Here is a 26,999-nt window from a genome sequence, read left to right as displayed (position 1 = left end):
GTTTGTAATGCCATATTTTGTAACCGTTCCAAGGTGTAGTTATCTGACTGCTCTTTGTTTCCTCTGCTTCGCTTCATCACCTGATGCGACTCAGTCCTTGTGACCATCTGGAGGAACGGTGTTCTTATACCAACTTTCCATCAAGTATTGGTGGGTTTGGCTGGGACGAGTACAGATTTACTACCGGGTATGTGACCCCCTATTACCCGACCCTACCCGGCTACCTGCTGGAGTTCTCAAGTTGGGAACAAAATGTCCATTTGGGAATTGTGTTTCTGGAGCCCTGGCAAAGACTATTTAGATACATGTATAATACGGCCTGATCATGCATACACAAGTTGACTGAAGCTTTATCATTATAAAATGAAAAAGAAAATGAATAATTCAGAAAGAAACGTGAACATCAGTGACTTGCAGTGTAACCATTGAGTTTTATTGTGGTATCAAAAGACATTTATCAAAAAGAGGTCAACATCATATGTAGATATTCAAAACAATATACAGAAGTGTGCAAGATATTAAATAGAGAATCAGTGATATAACATATTTTACTACAACAAAAAACATTTCAAAATAAAGATTTATTCTTTAAACCACTAAGCCTTCATGACACCATTTTTCATATCAAAGTCAATTTAGTAAGCACGAATAATACCTCAAAATACCTAATTTAACACAAAGACCATACAACATTACTTGCCCTGTCAGTCCTGAGAAACGCTGTACAATAATGGCCCCTGGCAAAATACAAGACTTTATTATTCATAGTAATGCTTGATGCAATAGTCATTCCGAGATCTTAACGTTGACAAAGATTTAATTCTTAGCTCTTTTCGGCCGTGGCCATTGTTTGACCACCCACATCACCCCAACATTGTTCGCTTTTATTGCCGAAAAATGTGAATAGTACTTGGCTTGACTTCGCCATGGTTGGCGGTGAATCCTGGCTTAACAATTCATCGAACAATTTTGTTCCACTTTCGGATTTATGATATTATAAAGGCAGTTAAGTTTAATGACCAGATCTCGCACAAAGGCAATAAACTCTAAGCCAAGAACTTGAAAAAGAAGTCCCTTATCTTTCAAAATTTCTCATCAAACCTTCGACCATATTTGTTGTATGCCTGATAACGTTGCCTACCTGAAACATGTTGTAGAAGCGTGTCCCTCTTGATTAATTCCTTTGCTCAAAAGGTTATAACATATATGATAGGGTTATTTTTTAATTTTCATTTTACAATTGATTTTATTGTCTACTTTGATGCTTATGAGTAATATTTTCAACAATAAAGATATTTATAAACAGAGCTTACCATGTATAATGATTCCAAAATATTATTAATTTTATAGCACTGTATATGGATGGAGATAAGTCTGTTATATTTTCAAACTTTAAACAGATATACTACTCAAAAGTAGTTAAAGAACACCAAATGTCATATAACTATATTTAATCTGTTATGCTAGATTAACTATCGTCATATGAAAATATTAAGTAACATATTTTTAAAATTATTTTTTATAGCAAAATGTATCTTGTTATAACCAAACCTTCCTTTTATGCTTTAGATTGTAATTTTGTAATTTTCAAATATTTGGTATTGATATTAAAAAACTTCAAACAAGCCACCATCCCAAACTTCAATATCTTAACGTTTATACAAAACAGATATCTATTACATCTTATTGTTGTACATAAATCTCCAAACAGTTGCTAGTGTTATTTCAAAAACCTCAAAACATCCTGCATTGTTATTACCAAAACCCTTCTTCAAAACTGTATTGTCAGCCCATTCTTGTATGATTGCTTCAATAAGGCGAGTCCCCTGGCCTTTCTGGAGGGAGACAAGCACCCCCTTATTGGCCTTACACCCCTCCCACCCCTCCAAGTGTACACAGGATCGAGTTTCACCCCCTTCACTGTTAGACCATGGTGTTCCAAATGCCCATCTCTTTGCTGAGTTGACTGAGTCAACAGAAACCGACCAGCCGTCACCCCTACGCCATCCCCTGTCCATTACCAACAGACACTGATGACACTTCGAGATGGCTATATTTCCGACAATACTTTCACCTTGAACTGTAGACCAGGGCTGGGACAAGTCCAAATTTACTACCTCGCTATCTGAGTGAGTGAGTGAGTGAGTGAGTGAGTGAGTGAGTGAGTGAGTGAGTGAGTGAGTGAGTGAGTGAGTGAGTGAGTGAGTGAGTGAGTGAGTTTGGTTTTACGCCCCTTTTAACAATATTCCAGCAATATCCCAGCAATATCACGGCTGGGGACACCAGAAATGAGCTTCACACATTGTACCCATGTCGGGAATCGAACCCAGGTCTTCGGCGTGATGAGCGAACGCTTTAACCACAAGGCTACCCGACCCCCCCTCCACCCCGGTATCTGACCAGCCATTACCCGACCCTACCCTGGTACCATCTGTAGGTCTCATGAGATAGGTACAAACTGTCCGATTGGGAATAGTTTGACTGTACCCCTGGTAAAATGTATTTAGATACACGTATAAAACGATCTGGTCCTGCATACACTGAAGATGACTGAAGTTTTATCATTATTCAAACATATGAAAGTCAGAAGGAATGCGTGCATAGTCAGAAAGAAATGCGAACATTAGTGACTTGTAGTGTAACCATAGAGTTCTAGATAAGTTTTGCCATTAAACAATATATCACGTGACTGACCATGGGTTCGGGTAGTCCTGTGGGTACCCGGGTCCTACTCAGTACCCATCCGATCCGAGTACCAAAGTTACCCGTCCTGAGCCCTACTGTAGACTAATATCTAGTCTCTGAAATGAACATATCTTACAGAAATAAAAGTTGTTAAATTATCTTAAAATAATATAATAAAAAGGAGCACAGAGACTCTCTTCATTTTCTGATTCTGCAGTAATCTAGACTTGCTATTCATTATAGACTTGCAAGGGCTCTATTGGATATATTTGTTTCAGGGCCTCTATGACAGACTACTTGTACTGGGTCATTATGTCAAAACATTTTGAATATTATAAGTGTATCATAAAGTGACATTTAGACGCTGGGGTATCAATGAAGACTGACTTGTGGATCTTAACTTCTTTATTCTTTCAATGTGATGACTGAAATATCACATTGAAAGAAGAAACAATTTGAAATCCATAATAATAAATAAAAGCGACAAAACCCTTTCAATTTCCATAGGATAAAAAATGATTGTATGATTCCGACTATATCATGAGCAGGTTTTTATGAATCTCTATCAAATAGTGATGATAACAGGTGTTCGTGAAAAGGTAAGCATATCCTGCCCACCAGTAACACTCATCACAAACACATGCAAAGGCAAGGCAATTGTTCACCTGAAAATACATGGGTACATATGGTACAAGTCTAAATAGGGAATTGCATCAGACATCATCTTTGTCACTGATGCGGCAGATAAATTTCCTCCACGTCTCCTATAGGACATTTCAAGTCAATCCCATCTTCATATGTTTAAAACAGCAAAGAAGACGGAAGTTACTCAGTTTCTGTCATCTAGATATCCAAAACAGTTATAACAACTAAAATAGATATTGTAACAGATTATGTCATGATGATAATAACTGTAATTTTTGAAAACTCTTTATTAATACACTCTTGAAATAACTGAATGTTAGCCATAGCAACCCAACTCATCATGGTGACGACAACAATATTGTCAATGTCACATTATCCTGGTAGCATCTGACAAAGCTTCAGTTCACCATTGTGTCAGCATTTTAAGGAGGGAAACTCCCCCTTTTATACACTCTGAGATAATCTTGTAATAATAGCTGGAATGTGAAGAATACACCCCTCTCTCGTTACCCCTAGACATGCTATTGCCTTGTGTATAACACTGTAGACACAGGAGGCAGACTGTCTCTTACCACACCAGGTAAAACTGCTGTGTTGCTCAATACTGGATTACTCTATATACAACTGGCTGAAGCTGCTGTAGTTTGTTTGTTTGTGTGTTTGTTTCACAGCACAGACAGCAATATTCCAGCTAGGTCACAGCGGCCTGTAAATTGAGTCCAGAAAATATGAACCAGTGATATTATGAACAGTGTTACAATAATAAGAACTCAGGGTCTTAGTGGAGGAGTAGTATAGCACTTGTTTGTTTGCTTGTTTATTAATGCCAAAAACACAGTACTCCAGCTATATGATGGCGGCGGGTCTGTCATACAGACCCTGAAACAAATATATCCAATACGGCTCAAGTCTATAATATTTTCGAACTCTTGATTACCGAAAATGAAAGTCTCTAGGCTCCTTTTTACTATATTTTATGAAAATTATTTAACTGTTTTTTTTCTGTTAAATAGTTTATTTCAGAGACTAGATGTTAGTCTAAATGGCAGCCTGTAAATAATCACATCTGGACCAGACAATCCAGTGATGTATTGTAACCAAGCCACACCATCGAGGTACGATGACATCATCAACCAAGTCACAGAGTCTGACCATAAATGTCTCCATATTGAAGTCCAAAAATTGACCACCTGATCCAACTGGTCATCTACGACCACCATAGGTCACTACGGACCAGTCTAACCCGGAATCCCCATTGATGAATTATCTTCCACATCTTTACAAGTTCTCAATGATGTAGGAACTAAACCAACTCTCCCATCTTGTTACAGCAGCTGTGTACTGTAGATCTGTCTGATAGTGTGGCACAGAGACCCGATTAGGCAGACTTCAGTAATTCCCGATCTTCTTATGTTTCCTCTTACAGAATCCACCCCAATCTAGAGTTGTGTCACAGGCCGTCAGTCAGCTGCCACTCACTCCACAAGCTATTGTGGCAGATCAGCTGACAGTTACACAGTGTCACACAACGACCCATAATTCACCTGTCTGTGTGTGTATATTGCTCAATATTACCTACTTCTCTATCACAACATGTCAGGGATGAAGTTTCATAAGACAGGATTCCATCTTCACTGTAGGTCCCTTACTGAGTAAGTTCAAATTTAACGTTGTGTCGCTACATCTCTTACAAAAAATAAAATTATAAATATTTTTTAATATATATCTGAGTTATTCTCATTTCACCATTTTCTGAAAAAAGTGTCGGGAATAGTTGGAAGTTTCATAAATTGATAAGAACCACGCAATCATCTAATGACTTGGTTGATCATGTCATCGTATCCCAATTGTGTGGATTGATGCTCATGACATCAATCACTGGATTGTCTGGTACAGACTTGAATATTTACAGACCGCTGTCATATAGCTGGAATATTGCTGTGTGGCATTAAATAAAAAAAGAAGCTTTTACGACCAACAAGTAGTGTCGTGTATATTAGAAACAGCTGCGTCAACATATGACATGAGCAATGATAGACTGGGACATCATCATTAATTATAGAAAACCGTGACGTTTGTAGTACAACAAAATTATATTTGCATTATGTCAACAATGCTCGAAATCATGGATATATAAGTGTACTTCGTGTATTGTAACTTATTATATCACACAATATGGAACCGTGTGGGGATTCTGGGTTAGAACATAGCTCCTAAGAAGCCTATGCAGGCCGTAAGAGGTGATTCAATGGTTGACAGTGACTTTGCTGATTGCGTGTTGATTGTATCCCAATTACGCGGATAGAGCTCGATCACTGGCTTGTACGGTCTTTCATTACCGTATTCGACGTAATAAGCGCCCCTCTCTAGTAAGCGCCCACGGCGATATTTGCTAATATATTGGCTAGTGAACAATCCTAATCAGCACCCCTTCCAATTGATCAATGTACACAAGACTTATTTATTCGTGTATAATACACACTCGTGTGTTATATGCACCCTTAATTATGGGCAATTAAATTCTGGAAAAATATACATAATCATTTCAGGCTGTCAGCATAAACCACTCTTGTTTCTTTTTCATCAAAATAATATTCTAATAAGAGCCCCCTATTTCTAATTTTGAGAGCGCCCTGGGCGCTTATTATGTTGAATATGGTACTTACAAACTGCCATCATGTATCTGGAATTGTGCATCATGAACCAGAGAACAAGTCATATTGATAAATGTGAGACGTTTCTCTCTATGAGAGGATCATACGGTTTGCTTATCACTCACTCACTCACTCACTCACTCACTCCAAAGTGTTAACTTTCAATGTAGAGTATTACCACACCTTCAATTGTTACTACTGAATATATACTAAACAAAAGAAGTTGAAGAAAATCTGATTCTTTCATATCACTAGAGTTAGTCATGGCATAACAGATCTTATACTATACATATGTAACTATATATACTATACATAACAGATATTACTATAGTAATACGAAAGAATCAGGTTGTCCTTAACTTATTTTGAGTAGTATATGTCTAACCCATTGCTTTTACAACGCACTGAGGTCAAACAACTGCACTTGAATAAATACTGGCGACATAAAGCTTAAATATAAAAATAATTCATTTGTATTGTATAGTAATAACTACTTTGATGTTTCAAAAATCAATATTTCCTCGAATGAACTGCAACATGTGTTGCAAATGTCCGCATCATTTATGATGATGAAAGTAGTGTCAGTCATGCAGGAAGAGATACGATCGTGCAATTAGTGCGCCAAAAATATGCATAAAGCCATGCAGCCAGTGGTAAAACGCACTCCTGTGCAGCCCCAAGCCATCTTTTAGTTTAGGTACTACTCTGTGAGTGAGTGAGTTTGTGACTTTGGGCTTACGAACTGTTGGCCTAGAACACCTAATTCTGTGTTCCACACATGTTTTAAAACTGTATACAGAAATTAATGTTCTGGAATGGCTAAGAGCCAGGAACCACACTGAATGAACTTTATAGACAATATTTTGCTTTATTTTGAACGTTGTGATTACTGAAATAAATGGTTTGTTTATCAATCCTCATGTTATCATTTGGCAAGACAAAATATGTTTGTCTGTCATAGGTGCACCTGCCCTTTTCATTTACAATTTATAAAAATAAAGAACGGAAAATATTTATAATTTAGCTTGTATGTATGGCTATTAAGTTTCAGGAATTATTATTATTTTTTTTATATAACTTTAAATCACCCATGACAAAAGAAATTTCATTTCTCCTCTTATCTCTTTGGCAGAATTCGAAAATTCATAAAATAATAAATATCAGTTAACATTCCAAAGACTATCTTTCTAATGAGCATGGAAATGTATTAACTTTATATCTTATTCATTAATATAAAGTTTCTAAAAGTCCTAAATACATAAAGACAGTATCCATAACAGAATTAGATACCAGAAAATAAACGACTCTGAAAACAACCAGTTTCCAAATAAGGACCTACGCTCAGCTTCCCAATGACCATGCCCATATATGGAGGTATAGAGACCTCACATGTTGAGATTATTACTGTAAACACATATCTCCCCAGCAGTAAATCATCCCGACACTGCCTGGTGTCCAGCAGGTAGATAGTCACGAGGTCCAGCATGAAATACGGCCCATTTACCTGTGTGGCTTGACCGTTACGGCTTAGCCCGCGGATCCTTCACACTCTTGGGATTTACTACTTCACCCAACGCACTCCTGTGCAGATCAGAAGCTTTACAATATTGCTTCTTTAATGTTGAGATGAAGTCTATCCTGTCTGTTGTGAGGTTTATTGACAATTTATTGCTGATAAACTAAATTGTTAAACAGGACACTTCTCGATAAGAGGTTATCTAAACAGTGATATAAATATTGGATGTTTGAGTGTGTGCAGAAAACAAATATGGTATTTAAATGTTACCTATGGTGTTAAATGACATAGACTGTGATAAACGCTTGGATTCTGGGGCAGAATAAATCGCTTGTAGTCGATGTTCGCTGTATGAGATACATATAGGGATCTAGTGGTTTTTAATTTGTGTCCTGGCTAGCTGCATATCAATGCATCCATAGTTGGGATGATTCAAACAATGGTTCATCTGGTCCTGATTGAATTATTTCAACATCCATCAACACAGGACACCCATCCCCACAGGACACTCATCAACACAGGACACCCATCAACACAGGACACCCATCAACACAGGACACCCATCCACACAGGACACCCATCCACACAGGACACCCATCAACACAGGACACCCATCAACACAGGACACCCATCAACACAGGACACCCATCCACACAGGACACCCATCAACACAGGACACCCATCAACACAGGACACTCATCAACACAGGACACCCATCAACACACAGGACACCCATCAACACAGGACACCCATCAACACACAGGACACCCATCAACACAGGACACTCATCAACACAAAACACTCATCAACACAGGACACTCATCAACACAGGACACTCATCAACACACAGGACACCCATCAACACAGGACACTCATCAACACACAGGACACTCATCAACACAGGACACTCATCAACACAGGACACCCATCAACACAGGACACCCATCAACACAGGACACCCATCAACACAGGACACCCATCAACACAGGACACCCATCAACACAGGACACTCATCAACACACAGGACATTCATCAACACAGGACACCCATCAACACAGGACACTCATCAACACACAGGACACCCATCAACACAGGACACCCATCAACACAGGACACCCATCAACACAGGACACCCATCAACACAGGACACTCATCAACACACAGGACACCCATCAACACAGGACATTCATCAACACACAGGACACTCATCAACACAGGAAACCCATCAACACAGGACACCCATCAACACAGGACACCCATCAACACAAAACACTCATCAACACAGGACACCCATCAACACAGGACACTCATCAACACAGGACACCCATCAACACAGGACACCCATCAACACAGGACACCCATCAACACAGGACACTCATCAACACACAGGACACCCATCAACACAGGACACCCATCAACACCTGACACCCATCAACACAGGACACTCATCAACACAGGACACCCATCAACACAGGACACTCATCAACACACAGGACACCCATCAACACAGGACACTCATCAACACACAGGACACTCATCAACACAGGACACCCATCAACACAGGACACTCATCAACACAGGACACTCATCAACACACAGGACACCTATCAACACTGGACACTCATCAACACAGGACACCCAACAACACACAGGACACTCATCAACACACAGGACACCCATCAACACAGGACACCCATCAACACAGGACACCCATCAACACAGGACACTCATCAACACAGGACACACATCCACACAGGACACCCATCAACACAGGACACTCATCAACACACCAGACAAATGCACAATACATGCGATGAACAGAGCATACAACATACCCGAACACTACTATAACAATGACAATATTGCCATGTGTAGTGTTCACATTTTTGCCAGATTAAATCTCAAACAAACCAGCATACAAAAAAACCTATCTATCACTCATCAAGGAAGACATTATTCTGTTAAACACCTGCAACATATTGAGTTTTCATGTGACGGAGGACCTAGCCTGCTGTATCACTATGACGAGCATCTCTACAGACTCCCCCCTCTCTGCCACAGGCTTACACAATGTAGGAATTCCTCAGGAATAACTGTGTCATACAGACAGGTCACTGGGATATACAGGTGTTAATGGCATATAAACACAGCTTATTATGACTTATATCCTGACTTATGGACGTACATCAGTTAGTGGCGACTGCTCCCTCATGCGTGACATGCTGACCGCCTCCATGGACCGTCTCCTCCTAGCTCTGTGTGTTAAGGGAACCGGCTCCGGCTGGTTGACATCCCAGCCAGTTGGAGTCAAGTCATTCAAAATCACCAGTGTTTGTCTGATCAGTTTTATGATGCATATGAACCTTGTAGTTTAAGATTACCATGTTTACACAAACACAACGTCTCAATTTCTCGGTGGCAATAATTACCACTGGGACCACCCATCATTTGGTAGAATGTACTGCCCCTAGTGAAGTGAGGTGAGTATAGGTGAGGTAGGTTCAGGTGAGGTGAGTTTAGGTGAGGTGAGTTTAGAAGAGGTGAATTTAGATGAGGTGAGTTTAGGTGAGTTGAGTTTAAGTGAGGTGGGTTCAAGTGAGGTGAGTTTAGTTGGGGTGAGTTTATGTGAGGTGAGTTCAGGTGAGGTTAGTTGAGGTGAGTTAAGGTGAGGTTAGTTGAGGTGAGTTAAGGTGAGGTGAGTTTAGGAGAGGTGAGTTTAGGTGAGGTTTATCATCTCTCTGCCACTGAAGCTGGTCAGCTGTATTTTTTACACGCAAGACACTGCTTATTAAAGATACTTAGGATCTCACCCTTGTGTTTTTTTAAATCAAATATATCAACAAGAGTCGATAAAGGTTTAAAACTACCAACAGGTGTTGATATATATTGATAAAAACACACAAGGGTGAAATTCTCTATTAAACGTCACATTCAAGATTATTGCACATATATAGCATTGTGCATTCACATGTAATTGTGGCTTCTAGGACTGGTCTGGACTAATGCTGGTTTTACAGTGCTAGCCCTATGAGATACCATGCCTCCGTTTAACACCCCTCAGACACAGCATACTGATTCCGAGCCAACCAGTCCTTGTTTAACCCCCTTAATGTTGAAAGCCAGGCAGGGTAATAATCTTTAAATGTCTTTTGGTATGACAAGGCTAGGGGATCGAACCACCGACCGTCCTCTCTCTAGGCAGTGTGAGTGAGTGAGTGAGTGAGTTGGGTTTAACGCCGCTTTTAACAGTATTACAGTTATATCACGGCGTGTCAGCTTAATGTGGGAGGAAAGCCCGAAGTGATGCAGGTCTCAGACATTTACCACTTCGGTGAAACCCACGAGCACGGGTATGGGCACATTTGACGACTGGGCCACCTGTGCCCCCCCCCCCCTCTAGGCAGACGCTCAATCCACTAGACCACGGAGTCAATCCACAATGACGCAACTCCAAGGGACTTCACAGTGATATAACTAAAGTACTGTTCAAAGCAGCATCACACCCAACTGGCTCTCAGGGCCATTCCCATTGTAAGACCCTCTATAGGAGTCAGCAGGTAAAAGGGCACCTGTGTTTCAGCTTGTTTGATGTGTGATGCTAACGAGGCCAGGTTGGTCCTTCCAATTAGAGAGGTATGTCGAGCATGGCAACAATGTGTCAGAAGTTGCAACATATTAGGGAGGATGATAGTGAGTTGTGCGACACAGATCAGAGTCTTTATGAATGGATACCTATATAGTAAGTTGGATGTCTCCAACCTACATTCCTCCAGATCTCACACTACATTCCTCAACTGACTTTCCTCCTAACCTTTCCCCTTATCAAAATCCTTGCCATAGTTTTACTCTCGTTCTTTTAACATGCCTTGTCTACTATGTTTGGGGTAAATCCATGGGACTGGGCTAGGAGGACAAATTCCGGATCCTATTACTGACTTGCATAGTTGCACATGCTCGTGGCATCCCACTGTAGTACAATGAGACGGCAAGTATGGGTGGGTCAGAAGATGGGTTAAGAGGGTGGGTGGGTGACTGGGTGGGTGACTGGGTAAGTGGATGAGTGGGCAGGTGGGTGTGTGGGTGTGTGAGAGAGTAGGCGGGTGGGTGTGTGAGAGTACTAGTAGGCAGGTGGGTGGGTGAGTGATAGGGTGGGTGGGTGGGTGAGTGATAGGGTGGGTGGGTTGGTGAGAGGGGTGGGTGAGTGAGTGAGTGAGTGAGTGGGGCAGGAGGGTGGGTGAGTGAGAGGGTGGGTGGGTGAGGTGAATGTAAAAACCTTCTAGCGACCCTAGACAACTTGAGTTGTATACTCCCCAGGGAGTTGAGAATGATAAAACTGAATGCAAACTGGTCCACTGGTCGGGGAACAAAAAGAAACGCATTTGAGCAGATACTAGTACCTGGATACATGCGGTTTATAATAATGTATATAATATATACATATATATGTGAGAGGGTGGGTGGGTGAGAGAGTGGGTCGGCGGTGGGTGAGTGTGAAGTGAAGGGAGAGGGGGTCTATTACCCTGCACACCCCCTCTGGATTGGCATGTGGTACACAAGTTCTTACTATCAGTAATCATGCATCTGCACTGCATCCAATTCCCTTCCTTACCCATTTGTTTTATTCTGTGAGATTCAAAGCACCATTTCATGAAGCTGACAAGACATCACAAAGCTGATTTATCATTACAATTTCCCATTTTTTGTTAAAAAATTATCTATCAAATACAGTAAACTACAATTACCGAATTCAACGTAATAAGCACCAGGGGCGCTCTCAAAATTAGAAATAGAAAACAGAGTTGAAAGATCGTAAATTTCATGGTTTATGCTGACAGCCTGAAATGTTTACATACAACAGATATATTTTCCCAGAATTTAATTTCCCATAATTAAGGGTGCATATAACACATGAGAGCATATGATACATGAATAAATAAATCTTGTGTACATTGATCAATCGGAAGGGTGCTAATTGGGATTGTTCACTAACCAATATATTAGCAAATATCGCCATGGGCGCTTATTATGTCAAATACGGTATAACACAAAGGGACCACTAAATTTCAGTTTGTTATAACCAAAGTTCAGTATGATCATATATACAGCAAATGTCCGGGACAAAATCACAGTTCATTATATCCATCAGTTTGTTATAAGCGTGTTCGTCATAAACTTAGTTTTCTGTAAGTTTAAAAGTGGGTTAAAAACAAAATTCGGAAAAACTAAAAATTCCAACTTAAACTAATTACGGAAATGGATATAAAACAAGTTCATTGTAAAGCAAATTTAATTGTGGAGATTTTGTGAGAAAGGGCTATACGTTGTTTCATTAATATTGTCTTAAAAGCAGGAATAAACTGAATGGAGATTCATTGAGGTGGAAGAAGCAATAATATCAATAACAGCCTCATGATAACTTTCATTTTTCTTCAATTCAAATTCACCTTTCCTGTCCCTAAGAGTGCATGGTATCGATTGTGACTCCCGACCATGTGTGGCCCAGGTCTCGGGCCACGATCCACTGTTTACGAATGATTCTTCAGGTAGCGCCAATGTGTGAGGGGTAATTTGTAAAAGCAAATACCAGCATTGCTGAAATGATCCAAACTGTCTTCATACAAAACACCATTGAAAAAAACAGTTCACCCCGAACCAATTGCAGCAGATTTTTCTGCAATGTGTTTGAGGTCTAAATGGCAAGCCAATACCTAAGACCCCAGCCAGAGGAGAGGCAAATAGTTTTTATAGTCAACAGTGTTAGAAAATCATTCATTGCATTATAATAAAGCTAATAAAGTCTTTATGTACTCTCTGGCGTTTGCGTCACAGAGTGCATTTTTCCGAGTAAACGTCGTGTACACAGCCACATTAACACAAGATGCTTTGTTATTTCAATAAAAAGAATAATTGAATGTGGTTTTAATTTCAGGTTGAACTTTTAAATGTTTGGTTAGACGTATTTTCTGTCTTCAAATGATGCTGCTGTTCAGAACAATAATGAGATTGTTCTCAAAGAGCATTTCCTTCATGGCTAGACTTACCCACGAATAATACCATGCATTTATAGTAAATTAAGTTTTTTAGACTTTCAAAGTTTGGATATGATTTTCTGCTTAATGGCATACCCTGAATTTTAGCATAATCTGACATCAGACAAATTGGATATGCATCCAACTGATTATATATGTTCACTATTAATTATTATGTTTAACTTTATATTACGATTCCAGGGTTGTATTTCAATGGCTTCAGATGAAGTCATGTTGAATTTCTACACATGCCTTAGTTTGTGTGAACCACATGCAACTGTCCTGGGTATTATGAACCCTCCAAAATCTTTGTCAAAATGACAACAATATGTTGATTTTTTACAAAACTAATATCTTCCTTCCAATCAAATATGTAACTGGGATCCGTTTCATAGATTAAAATTACCAACAGCATCTCCTAAAGTTAAAAATGTAAACAAAAATATGTTGTTTAAATTTAGTGCAGTAGGCCTGCAATTAACTTGTGCAACATTTGGGTAGATTCATCCATAAGAATAAAATGGTTTTGTTTGTTTGTTGTTTAACGCCACACTCAGCAATATTCCAGTTATATGACGGCGGTCTGTGAATAATTGAGTCTGGACCAGACAATCCAGTGATTGACATCATGAGCATCGATCCACTCAATTGGGATCAAAATGGTCTGAGTATGAATATTGAGTATTTTCAATCTTTTAATACATACATATACATAATATTTTTGTCTAACTCTACATTATTTGTAAGGGTGCGTAGTATTACCAGTATATCGGTAAATTGAGGTTCATTCTTTCCGCGATACGTATCACAATATCAGATTTCATGCTCGGCATATCGCGTGAATTCAAATAGCAATTGTTATCGTGTGTTTTATGTTATACACTGGCCAAATACATGTACCTTTGAAATATTTCTGCAATTCCAAAATGCAAGTTTGCATTCTGGAGTTCCTCTGTTGCAGTGGTGAAGCTCTACGTCATCACTGTCCCGGAACGTGCATCCTTGCATATTTATTGAATGAGTAAACATGCTAACCCAGCATTAAATTCAATTCCTGCATTAATGTTTCAAATTGAGTCTGAATTCAACATTTTGAACTACACAATATATCGTGACACGTATCACAATCAGCCCTGTGCATTGTAAAATATTTGGATACACTTTAAACATCCAATACCCATTCCTAATTATTTGAGATGCTTATCTGGTTATCACAAAACAATGTGCCTGATGAAGGCCAGAGGACCCAAAGCTTCATATTACCGTATTCGATGTAATAAGCGCCCCGGGCGCTCTCAAAATTAAAAATAGGGGGCTCTTATTAGAATATTTTTTTTTTGATAAAAAAAACAAAGTTGAAAGATAAATTTTGTGGTTTATGCTGACAGCCTGAAATGTTCATGTACGACAGATATATTTTTCCAGAATTTAATTGCCAAAAAAACACATGAATGAGTATTATACGTGAATAATTAAGTCTTGTGTACATTGATCAAGCGGAAGGGGTGCTAATTGGGATTGTTCACTAGCCAATATTTTAGCAAATATCGCCATGGGCGCTTATTAGAGTGGGGCGCTTATTACGTCGAATACGCTATGTATATTTATGTATTTATTTCATCTCCCATATGGGAATGAACACAAAAGGAGAATCTTTTAAGTTTGAAAATCAGAACATATTTTTGTACACTAAGATGACAGTGCAAAAAATACTTTTCAGGAAAAGGGAATCCCATTTTATAAAATCATCCACCACATGCTCCATACAACTGGGATCCCCTCCAGCAGAATGTGAAGGACTTAAATAATAGAATAGGTCAAGTCAGGTGAAATTCTTTAACACAAGACTGTCACTTCACGATTATCAAACTCTGTGAAGCAGTTGAGAATTAATAATATATGAAGCTTGTTCAGCACGCGAGTTGTTCTGTGATTAAATCACGCTTTATTGAAAATATTTCAGCTTGAATGCTTAGGGGGGATTGCAAGGCTTGAAATGTGCGGACACAAATTGCAACGGTTTTGTCCTTGACCTTTGGTAGGTACTTTCATTCCGTCTGTTGACGTTATGAAATGCAAGGCTGATTGTGAGAGTGCACCCCCCTGAAGACTCCCGTTGTCCGCTCATATCAATATGTGTGAAAAGGGTCGGGGAGATTCCTCCCCTGCTGGTTTCCATGAAAAGACCCCACAAAAATGACATTATGAAACATATTGAAAATAACTCAGTATGGAATATTTCGAGCTTTTGTGAATTGAATTGACCCATTTTGATGAAAGAGAAAGTCTTCTGTGTCACGAACATCTGTTTTATTATATGATTTTCATATGATTTCACTGAAGACACGGAAGGTAAATTTGAAAAGCCTTAAAATTTAGGGCATGAAGAAAGAAAAGATGGTTTAATGACAAGGATATTTTTCTCATTTGGCAGTAAAAGTATTATCATTTGTCACCAACGATTTAACACTTCCATTACAATTTAGACAATTCTGACATACAAAAAGGCAATATTAATATGTATTTTTTTAAAACGGACAAAGACATGTAGTTTATAGTGGATCTGTTGATGCTTTCTCAACCTAAATACTTCAACGTTATCAACACTATATAACAATATATACAACAGAAGTAAACATTTTGAGAAACATCCACCGGACACCAATCTTGTCGCCGCCATGCCCATATTTAGTTCTAGTGACACTCCAACCTTGAATTTCCTTCAAAAATCTCAAAATTGACCAAAAACATTATGACAAATAAGCACAAAATAAATAGTTCCTGCATGAAAGGCACCATTGTGACAGACACTAATTATATTTGCAGAATTTGCATAATGACTTGTCCCCAAGGTCACAGGCCTGACGTCAGAATCACTGAAATCGTTACAAGGTCGACGACACCAATGAGTTGATCCCTGTGTAGTTCTCTTTATACCTGTGATAATCTGTGAAGAACATACAGGTAATCTGTGAAGAACATAACGTTCACAGACAGTTCCTCAACCAAACGAACGGTCACCAGCTGATTAATGATCCATGTCGGAAAGATACGCTGACATTTGCAAAGCATTGCGTATAGACATATACTTGAGAGACCCAACGAGGACGCGATGAAAATCAAATACGCTAACACCTGAACAGCGAAAAGTTTGCGCATTATTTGTTAGTTGTTGACACAATTCATAAACACAACTGTGTCTTGTTTGCATAAATCCAGGACTTGGGAACTGTTTGTTAATATTCTATAATGACGTCAGGAAGTTTTTATGTGAAAGTGGTCTGCAATGAGGATATTCTCACATCCACGGGAAGTATCCTGCCTCAGTCAATAACTACACAAATTCCACCATTAACACAACAAGCCCATGTTAAAACACTACTGAATTATCTGTGAAGTCTTGCCGCATCTGTAGCAGAAGCTGAATGAGGAAGATGATGCAGAAGCGGACTTAAGGCTGAATCATCTCAAAATATCAAATACTGACAGGACATGTTAATTCAAAGAATTGTTTTTTTAAAACCTTGAAATATTCTTTAAAATATTTTAATTTCAATAACTTTTGATTTTCAAGCAAATGTGATTTTTTGAAGTTTTTGCCCATTGTTCTGTATTTTCTTGAGTATTGTGCGCACCCAAGCTCGAGGGGATGCAGTATTTAAAAAAAAAGAAGTATTATGCACAGTAAAAAACTTAAAGTATCTTTTCAAGCAAATTCAGGTGAATGGACAAGTGATGAAACAATTAACAATAACTCCCCTGCTTACACTTCTTTTTTGGTCAGTTTTAAAACTTTTTTAAATGATGCAAAGGGTAATCATTTAAGAACAGATAATGAATTCTCATTCAACTTCAGTGTGTCCTGAAGTGCACAGGTTTCGAGATATCAAATCAGGATAAGAATAGTCAGTACACTTGAATCTGCAACTTATGGACCTAATGGCTTCGGTTCGCCTGTTTCTTTTCAAAGTAAGTAAATCCTGTTATATGAGAGACATGTTTCCTCCATCCATTCACCACGAGTTATCAACCATAGCCCACATTCACCATTCACGTCCATACTTCCAGCATCAAAACCAGGAGGGGAACAATTATAGAATTCATTCATGCACTGCTTAAGAGCTTAGAACTATGTGTATTACAATGGTGATGACATTTGATGGACGTTGAGCCTGTTGAATACAGCTGAACATGTAGATGAACCGAGTGACTTGCCCGGTACTCATACAGCACTCAGGGTGATGCTGGTGTGTCTTGGCGATGACATCTTTAAAACTGTCAATCATTTATCTAAGGTCATTTAAGTAAAACAGTATGACGTTTAGGGATTTGTTAAAAGATGAACATAGCATGTGTTCTGAAATAAATATTACCGTATTCGACGTAATAAGCGCCCAGGGCGCTCTTAAAATAAGGAATAGGGGGCTCTTATTAGAATATAATTTTGGTGAAAAAAAAAAGTTGAAAGATCATAAATTTCATTGTTTATGCTGACAGCCTGAATGACACAAAAGAAAAGTCTGTCCAGTTTATACACGACAAACATATTTTTCCAGAACTGAATTGCCCATATTTAAGGGTGCATATAACACATGAGTGCGTATTATACACAAATAAATAAGTCTTGTGTACATTGATAAATCCGAAGGGGTGCTAATTGGGATTGTTCACCAGCCAATATATTAGCAAATATCGCCATGGGCGCTTATTATGTCAAATACGGTACTTCATCTGTTATGATGTCATGCTGTTGTTCTTGCAGTTGATTCTGAGCCAGGAATTCACTGGCCATTCTGATTGTTCATTTAAACCTGATGCAACTATAGGTCATTATGCAAAATTATAGAGAAATTATACGTCAACCAGACCATGGTTTAAGTCGGAGTAATCACTCAAATCTATTTATTCCTGGGGTAGAATCAACGAACCTCTTCTACATTCGGAATCTGATTCTAATCATGTTTTCATTACGGAATGCTTTGCACAAGAGACATATCCTTGAAATTAATTCTGAATCTCAAGTTATAAAATGAATAACTACCAAAAATGAATTAGCTTCTGTTTGTCTTAAATATGCTGACAAATAAATAATTTACTAATGCATTGTAAATCTTGAGGCTGAATATGTAAAATGTAATGCGATGTCTTGATCCACTGGAGCACATCAAGGGAGGCAACTCTGTACACAATGTATCCTAGGTGTTCTTGTCAGTTGGTAGAGCACACAGTCCCTAATCATGTTGGGCATGCCACAACGAGGGTTCCCTGTATACCCATTCTACAAATATCACACATTTACATCCAAGTGTCAGGACATCCATTAGTTCTTCCCTGAAAATAAAAGCATGCCAAATATTTGGTACCAGTAAAGTTGTACTCACAGGTAGAAAGAGCAGTGTGTCTATTCCAAGCTTTCCTTGTTCTTTCCTCAAATTGCAAAACTCGGCGAAAGTTGAATCACTTGCACATTTATCTTCCAAAAAACTGAAAAAAAAACAACAGTAAAAATCTGAAAGAAACACATAATAACTAATTGAAAATCAATCATCTGACAAACTCTCTGTATATCATCATAAGCGAGACCAATTTTTACATTTTAGGAGGCCTTGCTTAAGTTGTGAAAAATGAAAAAATAAATATATACACGTCTATATTTGGAGATAGATTATTACACTAGCATATGTGCCATACTGATTTTACGAAACTTGTGTAAGAATCCATGTATTACCTTCGCTCTTACTCGTGAAATAGTTGTTTTATAAAATCCATACGACACACATGCTCGTATGCTAGTCTCTATGTATGAGACTGCGGTAATACTGTCTCACCTCTTAGTGTTGTTGTAGTTATCGTAGTATTCTGCGTATTGGTTCCAGAACTTGCTGGGAAATAGATTGCCTGGAAGAAAAAATAATAACTCAAATAAATGTTCAACATATACACAGTCCGACAGGCGAAACAAATTTAACACCCCAACTTTGGGACAAGAACAAAATCAAGGGAATAATTTCTTAGGTAAGTCATTAATTACTAACTAAAACAGCAAGTGATCTCCATTTGACCATTAATGCAGTTGCCAAGAGTTTAAGTCATTAGCTAAAACTCTGGTCCATGTGTGTATACATTGTTTCCTAATGTGTCAGTCAAGTGCTGACATGGGAGTGAGAGATGTCACTAGCTCGTTACAAGAACAATACCATTAATTACCTATTACAGGTCAATTGTTAAGTTTTTGCTCTTTACAGAACTATTTAAAATCATATATATGATAAAGAAGGATTAAAACAAGAATTGCAGTTAGATCCGCTATCTGTCGTAGATCTCCTAAAGCCAAGAGATGCAATAGCGAAGGCCAAACTAACTCTATTTCTGAGAGATGGACAGCTACTCGAACATATATAAACAGAGCAGCCAAGGATGAAAATGAAATCATATCAATATAAGAAAATAGAAATCATATCAATGCAAAAACAGAAATTATGTGAACACCGAACTCACAATAGATATGTGAACCCTTCTCACACACAGGAGTCCCAAAGAGGGACATGTCAACCGAAATTGCCTAGGCAGAAGGCGACCTCTTAAACACCTAATGCAACAACAACAACGTAAAGAAGGATAACGTCAAAAAACTATTTAGCGTGAGACTAATTGTTTGCTTCTTTCTATAATTTTGTTAATTTTATTGTCCAGGATTTAAACAAAATATATTGAATTTTTAAAAAGAAAATTGGGGGTGGGTGGGGGGGTGGTAGTCATATTTTAATTGGTTGCTATATGTATCAGGCTGTTTAACTTTTTTACCATATATAATGATAATTTAGTTAACCTCTTTGTAATACATTCCTTCTTTTTTTTCAAGTAATACATATTTTGTAAATTTGTAATGTAAACACAAAAAGAACAAGCTATAGTTGTATAGATTTGCTTTGGTGCTGAAAACGTTTTCTGTGGGGCGGCATTGGTTATTCATCAAACACTAATGAATGCAGTTACCCAGTTAGAGCTACCTTCCTCAGCAAATTGTTATTAACAAGATAAGTTTTGTTGAGTCTAATTGTCAGTTGATATGTTTTATGAAATTTAAATTAGGAGCCTAACCACTCTCATAAAGAAGAATTTGTATTCTGTTTCTTCATTAAATAATTCTTAAGGGGTGTAACTATAACTGTAACTGTAAGTAGTGTCAGGTAATAGATCAAGGGGCAGACCAGGGTTTGATTCCCAAAATAAGTACAATGGGTGAAGCCCATTTCTGGGTCCACTTGCACAAAGCGATCTTAGCGCTAAGATGATTGTAACTCCCATACTTTAACATAGGCTTACAATAGTCTTAGTGCTAAGATCGCTTTGTGCAAGTGGATTCTGGTGTCCCCCGCCATGATATTGCAGAAATATTTTAAAAGCAGCGTAAAACCATATTCACTCATTAATAGATCAAACACGATCAAACAACCTCAATCACCAGAAGGTGAATGAAGTCGTTTGAGTATTTGTTCTATTGTCCAATCAGAAACCTGCAAGTTCACGCACCTTCAAACTATACCTGCATGAAGTGAGGTCACTGTGAGGTCAGGGCTTACACGAGGGTCACTCTGACTGACCAGTCTACAAAGAAGTCCACGGTTGAATGACTCCCAAATCGCACAGTGGTGAGTGCCGACAGATTGAAGTGAAAACGATTTTGTTATATAAGAGTATAAGCCATCTGCAGTGATTGTTCACACACAAAAGCCATTTAAAACTCGGAGAGCATGGACCCTGGTACCGAGATTGTTATGTTAACTCCGAGCCATGTTTCGCCAACCTCGTCAGAATCAGACAATGCACACATTTTACCGCTTCATTTAATCACTACCGGTAACATTCTGATGTAAAGTTGATAAAATCAGATGTAAGTGTCAGAAGTATGGGAAATATGCTGTCATTAAACTTTAATGCTTATGGTACCATTAGCCAAGGTCCTTCAATTTCCTTAAAAACCTGTCATGCTTTTGATATACTTGTGTAAAAAACTTATAGCCATTACGACCAGGATTACCATTAATCCCCCTTCTGTAGCCAGTGTAAGGGTTAAATGTTCCTTAACCATACTCTTAGTTGCTCTTAAGCCCAATATATATTTCTTTTTGACTTTGATATTCATACTGATTTATGAAACATGGCTTTATTAGTCATAAAAGCAAGGCTTTATTGATGAAATCGTGGAGAGAAATGACTAGGACATGCACGAGCCAGACATTTAACATACAGTATTCGATGTAATAAGCGCCCAGGGCGTTCTCAAAATTAGAAATAGGGGGCTCTTATTAGAATATTATTTTGGTGAAAAAATAATAAGAGTTGAAAGATAAATTTCGTGGTTTATGCTGACAGCCTGATATGTTTATATACAACAGATATATTTTTCCAGAATTTTACTGTCCATAATTAAAGGTGCATATAACATGCGAGTGCGTATTATATAATATATAAGTCTTGTGTACATTGATCAATCGGAAGAAGTGCTAATTGGGATTGTTCACTAGCCAATATATTAGCAAATATCGCTGTGGGCGCTTATAACGTTGAATACGCTAGTTCATAATGTAAGTGTAATTTATTTCTAGCATTTCAGTGTTGTTCATGGGGGCATCAAGTTTAATGTTGCTGTTTAGAAACATTGCTGCCGTATATATTCACGTATGTTTCCATATGAATATAATAAATACAATATAATGTTTCAATATTGAATCTCACAAAATGAAAATGGCCAAACCCAGGGTTTTACCTTGACTTGCAAAAGTGGGGGTCCAGAGGACCCTCATAATTAAATTCAAGGGTCCTGTAAAGTAATGAAATGGTGCTTAACCCCATAGGCTTTATGGAAACAGAGTTGCCCTCCTTTTCGCTGGTGTCAAAAGTGTTAACAATTCATTATTATCTATTTATGGCATTATTTTTTGTTTTCACTGTACTCAATAATATTATAGCCACATATCAGCAGACTGTAAATAAACTCTGGACCAGACCAACCAGTGATTGATATTACGAACAACGAACCATGCCATTGGGGTATGATGACACACAGTCAACCAAGTCTGTTTGGCCACCTGCATCTTCATGAGGCAAGGGCATTAATTGACTATAAAAGTCCAGTTTCCACCCTTGTTGAACTATGCTGGAAATATCACGCTCGATTGTAGCGCCACCAGTGGCTATTATGAGTTCTGTCCTTTCTATGTCATCCTATTGACCAATCAGATTCCATCTCTCATATCACTTGCATTTGCTTCAAACAAAATGGCTGCGCCCAGTCAAGACAATCTGATCGATAGGCATGATCAATATTGTAATAAAACGGGCCTTACCTTACCAAGTGCATCAAATCACTTGAGCATCTTGATCAAAAACATGGAAAGATTTGCAAAATATCTATCAAGTCCCAGTTGGTGGTACACATGCTTTGCCAATCCTTCAGTCGACCAAAATCTACACTATGAAATCCATGTTGTTTATGAACCGGATGTCTAGTTCGTTACGCGACTTTGATTGGATTATGCATAGACTCGTTGGTCCAGCCAAAATGTAACTCCGGAATTCCAGCCTAGGTCGGCAATGGTGGAAACTGGAATTTATAGTCAGTTAACGGGAAGATGGACCAGCTGATCCATTTGGTTGCCTCGTACAAGTACAGGTTGCTGGAGACCTATTCAAACCAGAATACCCACGCCGGTCTTTAGTGATGACAAGCTTTGTACCATAGTGAGTGAGTATGGTTTTTACGCCGGATTTAGCAATATTCCAGCAATATCACGGCAGGGGACACCAGAAATGGGCTTCACACATTGTAATCATGTCGGGAATAGAACCCGGGTCTTCGGGGTGATGTAACCACTAGGCTACCCGACCGCCCCGCTTTGTTCCAGAAACATATCACAAAGTTGCATATACATAATCATAAGGTATAAAAAGAATCAAAAATACTTAAAATTTTCCTTTGATATTAAACAAATATCCATTTATTCCCACATGTCTAGTTCCACAGTAAAATAAGGAGGGACCAGGAAATGAATCTAGTTACCAGGAATAAGCACAGCAATGATTCCTTCCTTCACTCCAGTAGTGGATATTTACAGGGTGCTTCAATCACTTTTACACCCACGACTTCGAACCAATTAATGTTTATTGTTGATGTGATTTAAATCTGAATCAGGGCTCCAGATAACTTTTTGAGTAATTGAGTTTTTGAAGGTTTCTATTTTAATTGGGTTATTACATTTTTCATTGGGTAACCAATATTTTTTCACTCATCTATTCATCACTCCAAAAGGTTTTTCCAAAAACGAATAAACATTTTGAGATTTATGAAAAAATGAAATAATGTTTTAGATGTATATAAAGGTTCTTAATATCAGCTTGACACGGAAAGTAAATTTGCTAGTAATTGTGTTTTGGACATTAGCTCCGTTGTACGCATGAAAAAGCTTCATTGGGTATTTACGCTTGCTGTCTTCAAACAATTGAGTTTTTCATTTAATGCATGCATTTCTGTACGCAAGTTAATTGAAAGAAATTTGGTTTTGAATAGTTTGGGGGGTATTTTACGAAAATATGCAGCTTATGCGTAGCTCTTCTTGATGATAGTTTATTCAGTCACTTTTGTAGCTGTATATTATCTTTTCATACAAGTAGTATTTATATTTCAAAATGATTTAACATTAATCCAATCAGAATCAAAATTCAACTCAACATAAGACAGTTTGGCAGTGAAGAGGACGTCTGTTGAAAATGTAAAAGATTTTATGGTGTAATAACAGCTAAAATGGGCAATTTATGGCTCTGATGTAATAGGCATTGGGTAGTTGAAGGAATAATGTGCATTAGATCATGGTATTTTTAAAATTCACTCCTAATAACAGAGCCAAAACTATGGACATAGTTTCCCTGTGGCGAGATCGATGAAAGACGCAACAGAAAATACACGGACAAATGCATCTTTAATTAAATGAACTACTGCCAATTAAACATCAAAGGCAACTGTTGATGCCATTTAACCGGACCAGAAGCCACAACAGTTGATTGTGGCACACTGACGATCTCACCAGGCAAGGGTGGCGTTCACTAAGCTTTGTACTAGTGTAATTGACAAACAACATGTCTGCAGAGGTCTTCTCAACACGTTTCTTGGCACATCCTTGTCTTACTTCCCATGAAGCTATTTTCAAGAGCTGATCATGCATGAGTAAAGTTGGAACAATTTTTTTTTATCCCAATAAATACCTAGACATTTAGTTCTTGGGAAGAAACAGCAGGTTTCTACTTTGCTTACCTTGAAACCACAATTCTTTTGTATGATTACCGTGGTGGGGTGGTTGGGTGGTGTTGTGAAAGGGGTAGGGTGGAGAGGAGATGGACGGTGAGTGAGTGAGTGAGTAGGTCGGTGGTTGAGTGAGTGGTTGAGTGAGTGGTTGAGTGAGTGAGTGAGTTGGGTTTTACACCGGTTTTAACAGTATTCCAGTTATATCGCGGCGTGTCAGCTTAATGTGGGAGGAATGCCCAAAGTGATGCAAGTCTCAGACGTTTACCACTTCGGTGAAACCCACGAGCACGGGTATGGTGCTGACAAACCTAGAAACATAATCAGGGCCAACCAAGATTCGAACCCACAATCATAGGCTTCTGGCGTGCCCAAGGAATGCAACTCTGCACAGTGAATCGCGGCGCCTTCGACTACTGGGCCACCCCTGCCCCGACAGATGATGACGTAGAAACGTGGTGTGCTGGAGTGGGGTGGGGTGGGGTGGGGTGGGGTGGTGGAGAAGTGGGTGGGTGGGGTTGTTTCTCTTAACACTGATAACCTAGCCTTGCATCCAACATTGGGACATCATGTGAAAGTCAGTCTGTGTCTTCTACATTGATGTTGCCTATGCAGGTTCATTACATCACTCTGTTTACTGAATTAAAATAATATTCAGTTCATATTATTTATGTTTTTTGGTCTCCTTAATGGATCCATTCTAATGTACATTGTTAGCACAACTTATTCTTAATATCAAGGGAGATAACTCTGACAGTGTTACTGGCATATCAGCAGTTTCACCCAATAGAGCTGATGGGGTGGTCATTTGGATGCATAGTAAGTTAATTGTCAAATTAATTCAGACATCTTGGACTATTAATAATTTTTCTCTAATGTTTAACTTTTACAGTTTATATATGCTATCTTTTTCATGTTACAAAAAATGTTTTTTAAGAAATGAATGGAACACATTGGCCTGAAAATAATCAGAACAAATTAAAAAACTTAGGCTAAAAAAATAATAATCTTGGTTCTCAGGCATCGCCCACATCAGCACAAAGTCCACCCCACATTTCGTTTTTATTTCCATTTTTAAAAAAAACTTAAAATCCTTAAATATTCCAAGTCCAACAGTAGTCAAATACTGTATTCCCAGGTTGATTGTACACAACTGTTTATTTGGTTACACAACTGTTTATTTGGTTACACAACTGTTTATTTGGTTACACAACTGTTTATTTGGTTACATACTAGTTTGAACAACCAAAAAAAAGGAGAAGACACTGCCCGCCCGCACTATATTTTCAAAAACCATTGCCTGATAACCAATTCTTTTATTTTATTAAGCCTTATGAACATTTATATGACGTATATATTTGTAAACAATCAAAAAGAGTAGGCATCAGGTGGGTGTCGGAGAGACATGAACCTACCTATCTTGGTGGTATGAGTATTCCAGGTTTGAATCACACTTTCCAGCTGAAACAGGAAAACAAAACATTAAATGAAGGAAAAGTGAAATAACATGTATCAAATCTGTCCTGGTCTGAAAACAATATGTTGATGACAAGTCTAAATACCCACAGTTCACATTGACGCCTGGCTATAGTACTGATAGCATCTACATACATATCTATATATATATATACACACACACACACCAAGCCTACAGGGTTATGTGGATATCCATTCAGGAAGGTTAAAATATTAATATTTCATTTCTTTTCAATTGAAATATTTAGGCATTGTCATCATTATACTATTGAAATAGTCTATATTGGTGTCCCAGTACTATTGGAAAAGTGTCCCAGTACTATTGGAAAAGTGTCCCAGTACTATTGGAATAGTGACCCAGTACTATTGGAAAAGTGTCCCAGTACTATTGAAATAGTGTCCCAGTACTATTGGAAAAGTGTCCCAGTACTATTGGAGAAGTGTCCCAGTACTATTGGAAAGGTTTCCCAGTAATATTGGAATAGTGTCCCAGTACTATTTGAATAGTGTCCCAGTACGATTGGAATAGTGTCCCAGTACTATTGGAAAAGTGTCCCAGTACTATTGGAAAAGTGTCCCAGTAATATTGGAATAGTGTCCCAGTTCTATTGGAATAGTGTCACAGTACTATTGGAAAAGTGTCCCAGTAATATTGGAATAGTGTCCCAGTACTATTGGAATAGTGTCCCAGTACT

At 38.3% G+C, this 26,999-nt stretch overlaps 1 protein-coding gene across 5 annotated transcripts in view; it reads right to left on the bottom strand.

Moving 5' to 3' along the window:
* The window catches only part of LOC139475122 (rho GTPase-activating protein 20-like), a 247,204-nt gene that overhangs the window by 104,826 nt on the left and 115,379 nt on the right, over positions 1-26,999 (bottom strand). For all 5 annotated transcript variants that reach the window (XM_071258375.1, XM_071258376.1, XM_071258379.1 and 2 more), the window contains 3 exons: positions 26,244-26,289; positions 19,358-19,427; positions 18,911-19,013 (listed from right to left, as the gene is read on the bottom strand). In XM_071258375.1, coding sequence (XP_071114476.1) covers positions 18,911-19,013; positions 19,358-19,427; positions 26,244-26,289 — 219 coding nt within the window. The remainder of the gene's footprint in view (positions 1-18,910; positions 19,014-19,357; positions 19,428-26,243; positions 26,290-26,999) is intronic.

This window comes from Haliotis cracherodii, unplaced genomic scaffold (assembly GCF_022045235.1).
Source record: "Haliotis cracherodii isolate W230 unplaced genomic scaffold, xgHalCrac1.p SCAF_3, whole genome shotgun sequence".
Lineage (NCBI taxonomy): Eukaryota > Metazoa > Mollusca > Gastropoda > Lepetellida > Haliotidae > Haliotis > Haliotis cracherodii.
This window is presented reverse-complemented; position numbering and strand designations above follow the sequence as displayed.